Source organism: Macaca mulatta, chromosome 14 (genome assembly GCF_049350105.2).
Source record: "Macaca mulatta isolate MMU2019108-1 chromosome 14, T2T-MMU8v2.0, whole genome shotgun sequence".
Taxonomy (NCBI): domain Eukaryota; kingdom Metazoa; phylum Chordata; class Mammalia; order Primates; family Cercopithecidae; genus Macaca; species Macaca mulatta.
Window position 1 is genome coordinate 18,124,812 of NC_133419.1, and position 9,909 is coordinate 18,134,720.

At 46.7% G+C, this 9,909-nt stretch overlaps 1 protein-coding gene across 50 annotated transcripts in view; it reads left to right on the forward strand.

The window, feature by feature from the left end:
* The window catches only part of CELF1 (CUGBP Elav-like family member 1), a 91,812-nt gene extending 84,683 nt beyond the window's left edge, over positions 1-7,129 (forward strand). For 15 of the 50 annotated variants that reach the window (XM_077962881.1, XM_077962886.1, XM_077962896.1 and 12 more), the window contains 2 exons: positions 714-880; positions 4,167-7,129. In XM_077962881.1, coding sequence (XP_077819007.1) covers positions 714-841 — 128 coding nt within the window. In that variant the 3' untranslated portion in view covers positions 842-880; positions 4,167-7,129. Of the gene's footprint in view, positions 1-713 lie in introns of all 50 variants that reach the window. The other 35 variants (XM_077962878.1, XM_077962884.1, XM_077962893.1 and 32 more) reach the window with 4 other exon arrangements.
* The last annotated feature ends 2,780 nt before the right edge of the window (positions 7,130-9,909 follow it).

The following is a 9,909-nucleotide window of genomic DNA, read 5'->3' on the forward strand; positions in this document are numbered from 1 at the left end:
TGGTGTCAGGGTGGGATTAGTATTTTACCACTGAGAAAGAAGGAGCTCACTATAGAAAGAGCTGGATATGAGTTTGGGCTGTTGTTTTAACTTGGCCATGGGCAGGTCATATAACCTCTTTTTGAGCCCCAGTTTCTCATTGCTGTAGTGTAGGTAAGGATTTCTACCCACACTGTTGCTCCAGAGAGAAAAAATAATATATGGAAAATGGTTTGCAAAAAAACCTTAAAACAGTCCAGGTTTGTGCCTATGAGTCCCAGTACTTTGGGAGGCCAAGGCAGGAGGATCACTTGAGCCTAGGAGTTTGAGACCAGCCTGAGCAACAGAGTGAGACCTCATGGCTACAAAAAATTAGCCAGACATGGTGGCGTGTACCTGTGTTCCCAGCTACTCGAGGCTGAGGTGAGAGGATCACCTGAGCCCAGGAGGCCGAGGTTGCAGTGAACCATGATCACACCACTGTACTCCAACCTGGGTGACAGAGCAAGACCCTGTCTCAAGAAAAAGAAAAAAACCTTAAAATTACCATGTAGATGTTAAGTGATACTATTAAGAACCTAATTTATTTCATATGATATAATGTCCAGATTTCTTGTCCCTGCTGAGTAAAATTGGGATTTTAGATGAAGCACATAAGGTATCTTGCATAAGGAGGACTGAGAATCTCCTTGCCTCATTATGTCCCTCACCTAGGTTTCTGCTTGGACACACAGGTTTTGTAAGTTACGACAATCCTGTCTCGGCCCAAGCTGCCATCCAGTCCATGAACGGCTTTCAGATTGGCATGAAGCGGCTTAAAGTACAGCTCAAACGTTCGAAGAATGACAGCAAGCCCTACTGAGCGTGCTCCCCTCTGAGACTGGAGTGAGAGGGTCTTCTGGTAAGTGGGGGAGGAGCACCCTTAATGATTCGAAGCCCTGAGGCTGTGTGTTGACAGCCCTGGACCCTGATCCCTGCCACTCTCGCAGGCACAGCTTGCCCTGAAGACTCGGCTACTGCCTTCTGTGGGAGTTTCGCTTCGTACAGAGGACAAGTTTGTGCTTTGGTTTCCAGTGTTTTACTTTGGAGTTTAGGTGCCATATCCTGAGTTGTTTTTTTTTTTTTTTTTTTTTTCCTTTATTTAAAGTTTGCTGTGTTTGTAACCAGTGTGTGTTGAGAAGGACCAACACCAAACCACCCTGGGGAAGGGGGACAGGGAAACATTTAACACAGACGATGATCGGGATTTGCCCCAAACCACCCCAAAAGAGAGGACTGAGTAGAACAAAAAAGTGACCCCCAGAACCTCCCTTAGTGTGAGGGTGGGTAGAATGAGAACTGACACCTGGGAGCTGTGGGGAGCAGAGCGACTTTGGGGGAGAGTGGAGTGACACCTAATGCCCTGGCAGCTGGAGACTCAAACTTCTGCACAACTGCCTTCTGGGAAATAGTTTTTGACACATATTTTTCAGATTCTTGTCCGGAATTTCTGCCGCTCTTTTCAAGAAAGAGTGTTAACAATTCTCTGGAAATAGAGCACCTGTTAGCCTGACATATGCAAAAAGCAGGGCGGCATCACCCATTACCAGCTCCTCCAGCCAGCGGTCAGTATTGGATTGGCCCTGCCTGGCTGGTGGCAGTTTGGGAGAAGCAGCCAAAGAGGTTAGTTTATTTCAACACCAAATTAGACCATGGCCCATTTCCAACAGGTCTCTTTAAAGAAGGCCTCTATGGAATACATTGCCTGGTTTCCTTCCTTGCAGTTCACCACAGCAAGAAACGTCACCTCCATCCCAAGTCACAATTTTCTCATGAAGGCAAATCCAAGAAGGGCTTGCAGTTCTTGCTGAAGGGGTACCACTTGTGGGCAGAGTGATCAATGCCATCTAGTCGGGGGAGGAGGAGCTTGTTTCTTGGTGTACTTGAATCAGAAGGTCCCTGCAAGCCAGTATGCTTCATTTGCCAGTGGCCAGAAATCCTCCCTTGCCTCCTTGATTGAGGTGTCCCAGATGTAGTATTCCCACAGGGGTCTGGCGGACCCCTCCTGTAACCACTCCAGTCACATTTTCTGCTTTTGAGGCAGAGGTGACATTAGGACGTTTACAGCCTCCACATGAATTGAGTGTTCATTTACCTCAGTATTACCGTGTTCATTTTTGTCCTCGTGCTACAGTTAGCTCCCTGCTGCCTCCTGCAGGTCTTACTTCAGCTCTTGCCTGTGACCCACACAGCTTCTGGGCTCTGCCTCTGCTCTAAGAAGTGCTGTGGGGGCAGAGAACCAGGAAGGACATGCTGTTGGGAATGTACACCTGGGCAGAGGTGGCCCTGTTAAGATATGACTATAGCCACGGCCAGGGACTGGATCCCTGGGTCTCTGGAATCTGAAACCTCACAAATGCCAGTCTTGACCCCTAGCAGCAGAGATAAGAATAAAGGGGTTGGTTTGCTATTAAGTCAGATGGGGCCTCTCTCCTTGTCATGCTGTCCCTGTGGGTAACAGACAGGGATTGACCATCTTACTGTTGTACAGGTAGCTGGTGGTGTTGGATTATCCCATTGAAGCTGGGACAGCTGTTCCTTTCTCATAGTGATAACTTGGGTCTGTTGTCCTCTAAGGAACGTGAAACATACACTTCTTAAGCTGAACCACGTAAACTTGAAATTCTGCGCACTGGGAGAAATGTGTCCTGTGTTTCAAAGGATAAAACTGTTCTAAAGGCTTCCAGGGTCATGATGGGATTTTTTTAATAAATGCAAAAAATAAAAAGAAAAAAGAAAAAAGAAAACAAAAAAAAAGAAAAAAATGCTAGGTTGGGGAGGCGCTGTTCTGAATCCCAACCGGCTGGAACCAAGAATGTCGTTTCTATTTTTATAGAAGTTTTATACAGCTCCGGGGTGGAGAATATTTATTACCTAAATTATATCTCTGGAAAAGGCCAGGATTTTGTAGAATCCAGAATGTGATTGTTATACACACAGGGTGCTGTGTATGATTGAAACTACTGACTTTCTGTGGCCCGTTTGCAGCCCAGCTAACCTGCCCAAGGGGAAGGTGTTAATGCTGTGAATTGGCAGAGGAGAGAGCTGTGCTCCACAGGGTGCTGCCGGTGCTGTGCTCCCTAGCCTTCTGTTCTGTCTTCCTCCTTAGCCAAAATGTCACTCCCTTCCCACATCCCCCTCTTCTCTCTGCCTTCCCCCATCTCACCATTATTTGTCCATGGATTTGTCTTGGGCTCTGGGACCTTATGAAACCCCTTTTCTAATGACATAAGAGGCCAAGGTGCAATCCACCCACCTTTGATACCAGACCCTGAGGGCTTCATACCTGCTGATGGGTTCTCTTAAAAGGAATGCTTGCCCCAGCAGGGTCCTGGGCTGCTTGAGCAGCCAGCTGGTGAGACCATGCATTTCTCTGTTCTCTCCTCCCCCTGCCGAGTGAGTTAGCACAGCAGTAGCACTGCCCTTGAGCACAGTTCTTTCCCCAGGCCAAAGATGGTTTTGTGAAGAAGCTGCTCCCCTACAAGTCTCATGTGTGAAAGGGCTCAGCTCAGAGTGGAGACTCGCTGTCAAGTCTTAAGCAATCCTTTTCTGTTGTGTGAAGGTTTCACTTACAAAGTGTTTTTTGTTGTAGTTTTGTTTCTTACTCGGGTTACATCATGAAATTGATTTGCCTTGAATGCAGCCAGACCACTGTCTCCTGGGTTCCACTTGAGTGGCCAGGGCCTGGGTGGAAGCTAAGAGCTTGGATTTCTGGGAACAAAGGGCCATCCCCATAAGATAAGAGCAGAAATTCTGGTCCTCTTCCCTGAAAAATTTTCCCCACCCCAGCCAGCATCTTCTGCTTCCCCTTGGGTTGTGACCAGAGAGTGGGGAGAAAGGCTGAGGCTCTGCTCCCCTGGAGACCTTCTCTTAGGAGTTGGGCGCTTCATGGAAAATCCAAGCCTTAGGTTCCCTTCTGTCTCTGGCAATTAGATGTGTTCTTGGTGTCCTCCATGTCCTTTTTGACTTTTCCCTGTGTCCATTGTTAGCATGTGCAAAAGTTCCCTGTCATTACCCAATCCCTGCCCGCCCACCTCATTTCAGGGCTGTACACACAGTGAGTGTCCTGTTCTCTCTCTCTTTGTTTGGATGTATTGCTCTGTGTAACTCAGTGGGTCTCCCTCTTTCTGGTTTGTTTTTTTTTCTAGATTCCTGCCGTTTGTTCATCGTTGTGCCTAAAGCATGTCGATGTGGCGTCAAGTACATCGTCCAAATCCCTGTCTCTTCAGCTTCTCTGATGCTTGAACTCTCACCTTTGACCTTGTGTTGACCTTTGATGCTGACGTGTATTTTTATTATGTTTGTTTCTTTCTTCGTTTTTTTTTTCTTTTTCTTTTTTTCTTTCCTTTTTTTTTTTTCCCTTTTGTGCTGCCAAATTGGTTTTGCTAGAACGACTGCTGAAGGGGAAATATTTAAACTTGCATTTGAATATAAAAAAAATCTATTTTTCTAGAACTTCATAAGATAACCACTTGATTTTGTGATTCCAATTCTTTGTAATTGTCTTCAGAGCAGCCCTACTAGCACATACCGCGTGGTGTTTGTATTTCTGTGAACACACAGCCAGTCCGTTTCTAGGCTTTGTTTCTCTGTGTGCTTAGTTTTAAAGACAACTTTGAAGTAAACAATGAAATAAAAGATGTCACTAAAACCTTTGAGGCTCCTGAGCACATTTTGCTGATACAGTCTGTGGGGCTTGAGGAGACCGCATGTATTGTTCTTTCTTTTGTTTTTCTTCTGAGTTCTCAACTGCAGAGAGCACCTGAACCCCCTTTCCTTTTTGACCGCAGGCTGCAGTTTGGGCCCCAGCCAGCCCTTTTTCTTTTGTGGTTCTTCCCTGGAGCGACTCTGTGGGGAGTCCTGGATCCCGCCTGCCCCTTCCCCTCAGCCCCATGCTTGTTCCTAAAGTCTCCACAGCAAAATGTGATGCTTTGATTTTTTGTTGTTGTTTTTGTTTTTGTATTGTTTTTGTGTTTTTGTTTTGAATTTTTTCCTTTCCTACTAAGATTATGCCCAGAAAAAAGTTTTGCATGTTTCCTGCTGTTTCTTCACACCTTCGTATATATCACCTTCACCTCTCTGTTTTCTATAGTTTGTGCAAAAACTGATTTAAAAGGGTTTCAAAGAAGCTGTTTTAAATTGTTGTAGGGTTGATTATTTTTTTCAAGATTGTATTGTTTTATTTTGAAGTGGCAACTTTCTCCTCTATTGCCCTTAGAGCGTTTGCCTGTGCACTTAGACTGTCACTTTGTGTGGCCTCCAGGTCTCAGCAGGGCGTCCAGGAGGCTGGCTGCTCTGCTCAGAGAGGGTGGGAAGGGGGCCTGGAGAGACACAAGAAGCAGAGGTAGAGCCTAGAAGGTGGCAGCAGGTGGGCAAGAGGCTTACTTAGCGCATTAGGGGCAGTGAGCACCTGGAGGAAGGAGGGCGCTCCCAACCACCCCGTAGTAGGAGGCCATCTGCGCACCAAGCGGCAATTCACCTGCTGGCGCTTTTCCTAGGTGACAAGCACAATACTACAGTCTTCACACTGTTTACAGCCCTGGGCACCAGCCACCCCGCACTGGCTCTTCACCACAGCTCTGCTCTTGCTTAGCTGGTGGGGTGGGGGGAAAGGGCAGGGATTTGTTTTTTAAATTGGGTGAAGAGCCAAACAGCTACTGTCCCTGGGTGCCGAGCAAGCCAGTTTTTTTGGTTCTCTGAGGGAAACTGACCCTCTTCTCTTGTGGCACCATCCAGCCTCAGGGTCTTGGAGACTTGAGTAAGAATGTGAGTGGAGGGGGAGAGGCGAGGAGAGGAGAGGTCACAGGGTGGATCTGTGGAGGGAAGAGGTTGCAGGGGGAGGAGCTGATGATAGATCCCACCCAGACCTAAGCTGCTGGTGGGTGGGCGAGCTGGGAAGTAGGACTGTCCAGGGAAGGGTGGAGAGATGTAGCTAGCGGCTGGGGATGGGGAGGTGGAAGCGCTGCTGAGCATCCTCCACACCAACGTTGATGAAGGAAGGGATCCCAGCAGGGTTTCTGCTCTGGGGCTGGCGGGTTGCCCGGTATTATGCCCAAGGCCACTCTTCCTGGGGGAAAGGGCAGCCAGGCAGAGGCCCAGTGTCTGGTAGGCTGCTGAATTTCCTGGAAGGGGTGATTGGATGGAAAGAGGCCAGAAACCCCAGCCTGAGAGACTGCTGTGCGCCCCACAGTCTGACTGCACAGAGCCGCCTCTGTTGGCAGGAGGCACTGAGGCTCCCCTTCCTGTGTATTGAGAAGCCGTGTTTGCCAATATATTTTGCTTTCAATTCCAAGAGGAGCTCTGGGAAAACCTGTGGATAAAACCAAATGCCAAATGTTGGACGTTGTTTCCTTTTCCTTTTCTCTCTCTGATTGTTTTAATTGTTCTGTGGTGGTTTTAATGGATTTGAGACCCTGGAGCGGCAGCTGCCTTTCTGATTTCCAGCTGCTTTTTGTGAATAATTTAAAAAGAAAAAAAAAAAAAAGAAACTTTACATTTTGGAGACAAACCTGTGTGAGTTTTTTATTGGTACAAACGTTGTATTTAACACTAGGGGTTTTGTACAGTTTTTTGCCTTTTCTACTAGAAAACAATGTAAAGTGATTTCACAATGTGAAGAGAAAAAAAAATTGCCACTATGACCAAACGCACAGTCTGTTCTGCAGCAACAACGGGATTCAATCAACTCAGTCGTGATTCAGCCGTAGAAATGCTTTTCCTTTATCTTGTTTGAGCTTTTCTTTTCTTTCCTGTTTTGATTTGCAAAAGAAAATGTCTTTTTTGTGTGAACTTGTGTTGTACTCTGTAGAAAATTATGGATTTTACTTTAATGGTTTAAAAAAAGGCAAGAAGAGCTCTCGTCGCTTTTCTTACCTAATCACAGAGTTTGTGTAGTGAATTTAAAAAGAAAAAAAAATTGTTACAAGTTTGGGTCAAGGGAGTATGTGTTTCAAAGGAATCTCCTTCCTTTTTTTTGTGTGTTTTTCCTTTTGTCCCAATGGGGAACCTAAATCTGTTTTAATTGCACAGACACACGGACAAAAAGTCATTTTGTATCTGCCAAGTGTGGTACCTTCCTTTGTTTATTTGCTATTAAACTGTTTGAGAAGAACTGATGTCTTCAGAGTTACTGATGGTTGGGGAGGGCGGTGTGTCCTTGGTGCGGGTGGGCTTGCCGTGTTCCTGAAGAGGGGGTGTGGGTTCCTCTTCAAAACGTAAGGCTTCATTTTGATGTACCTGAAGGTGTATAACTGAACCCACCAAAAACTCCTGAAGGAAAACATAATTTCTCCCCAGAAAACTGCCTTCCCCATCTTTTTGTATTCTCCAGGATTTCTTTTTTTTTTTTTTTTTTTGAGACGGAGTCTAGCTCTGTCGCCCAGGCTGGAGTGCAGTGGCCAGATCTCAGCTCACTGCAAGCTCCGCCTCCCGGGTTTACGCCATTCTCCTGGCTCAGCCTCCCGAGTAGCTGGGACTACAGGCGCCTGCCACCTCGCCCGGCTAGTTTTTTGTATTTTTTAGTAGAGACAGGGTTTCACCGTGTTAACCAGGATGGTCTCGATCTGCTGACCTTGTGATCCGCCTGTCTCAGCCTCCCAAAGTGCTAGGATTACAGGCTTGAGCCACCGCGCCCGGCCATTCTCCAGGATTTCTACTTATATGGAAACACCTTAAAATTTTTTGCCAGGCCGGGCGCGGTGGCTCAAGCCTGTAATCCCAGCACTTTGGGAGGCCGAGACGGGTGGATCACGAGGTCAGGAGATCGAGACCATCCTGGCTAACATGGTGAAACCCCGTCTCTACTAAAAAATACAAAAAACTAGCCGGGCGATGTGGCGGACGCCTGTAGTCCCAGCTACTCGGGAGGCTGAGGCAGAAGAATGGCGTGAACCCGGGAGGCAAAGCTTGCAGTGAGCTGAGATCCGGCCACTGCACTCCAGCCTGGGCGACAGAGTGAGACTCCGTCTCCAAAAAAAAAAAAAAAAAAATTTTTTTTTGTCAAACCTAGTTTTCGAGCATCTCCTGTTCTCCTTGGCTGCCACACAACAAAGCTGGTCCAGACCTGCCAGTGCTCATCTCTTCCCTAGTGCTGCAGAGTCCCTGCTCCCTAGGACTCTGCTGGCCAGCAACGAATCCCAGAGCCCGGCAGTCTTCCTCCCTCCAGACCTTTAAAACTCTGGCCCAAAGTGGTTAAACTTCTACTTCCCTCACTCTGACCTCAGTACAAGGCCCCTGAATGGCATGCTTCTGTGGACTACTCAGTAGTGCTGGATGGCCCAGGCCTCAGCCTTCCCCTGCATGTTCCTCTATGTGGAGTGGGTCTTGGGTAGCATTTCTCAGTGGGGGTTCTATTGAGTACTAGCCCCTGATATGTTCTATGAAATAACAATTCTTAACACAAATAAGTTTGTGAATGTTTTCCCTGCAATAAAGAATGTTCTCTCTGAAATTAGGCAATAAAGAAGCCTCAGACTTGATTTAGCCAAGCGTCTCCCAGACTGGGGATCCCATTTGCTGTCCACTTGTTCTCAAAAACAAGTGGCAGCTTGGGGGTTTTAGAAGATTTTGTCTATCAAGTTCTGCATTTGGGTGTTCCTTTGTTCACGTCCCCATTTTTCATTAAAGTGTTTACAAATTAAACATTAAAAATGTTTAAAAATCAGAACTTATATGCAAATAATTATCCTAGCTAATGTTGATTGTTTACCACAATCAGGCGCTGCAGGATACACGTGATACCCACTACATGTTCCAGGCTTCACAGCATCCCTAGGAGGTAGTTAGTGTTCCCATCCTCATTTTACAGATGAGCAAACAGGTTAAAAGAAATTGGGTTGCCTGCTAGAAAGTGGTGTGCACTGGGAATCAAACCAGGTTGCCCAACTCCTGAGTCCTTTCTCCTAACCACTACTGAATAGAAAGAATTCAAAAGCCAGTAAATGTGCTTTAGTTAACCTGTGTCTCATCACAGATGGTTGCTCTCTGTCCTCCAGGCCCCAGTGAGAGGAGCTTAGAGGACCTATGGCTTTTGTGGCTCCCTTGGAAGGTGACTCATTGCAGCTGTACCCTCTTTAAAGCAGCCTTTTGGTGTTTGAGAGGTTCGCTTGTAACTGGTTGGTCAGTGGGCTACTGCAGGGTGCTGCTGCCTGTGGGGGAGGGGGCGACTTCTAAATGGCACTCCTCTCCATACTCTCACGTCACTGGATCTGAGACCAGCTCAACCATTGTTTACCCAGTGCCAGTTTGTTTTTATTGTGACAAAATCACATTTGCCATTTTAACCACTTTTAAGTATAATTTTTAAAAATTTTGTTTTACTTCGGAGTATAGATTCAAGTTGACCTGAATATATACTCCCTATAATTTTATAATTTACTACCATTAAACACATTCATCTATCCTGGCTAACATGGTGAAACCCCGTCTCTACTAAAAATACAAAAAACTAGCCGGGCGTGGTGGCGGGCGCCTGTAGTCCCAGCTACTTGGGAGGCTGAGGCGGGAGAATGGCGTGAACCCGGGAGGCGGAGCTTGCAGTGAGCCGAGATCACGCCACTGCACTCCAGCCTGGGAGACACAGCGAGACTCCGTCTCAAAAAAAAAAAAAAAAAAAAAAAAAAAAAAAAAAAAAAAACACATTCACAATGCTTGTGCAATCACCACCTGATTTTTTATTTTTGAGACAGGGTCTCACTCTGTCAACGAGGCTGGCATACAGCGGCGCAATCATTGCTCACAGCAGCCTCAGCCTCCCCAGGCTCAGGTGATCCTCCCACCTCAGCCTCCTGAATAGCTGGGACTTACAGGCACATGCCATCATGCCTAGCTAATTTTTGTATTTTTTGTAGAGACAGGTGTCGCCATGTTGCCCAGGTTGGTCTTGAACTTCCG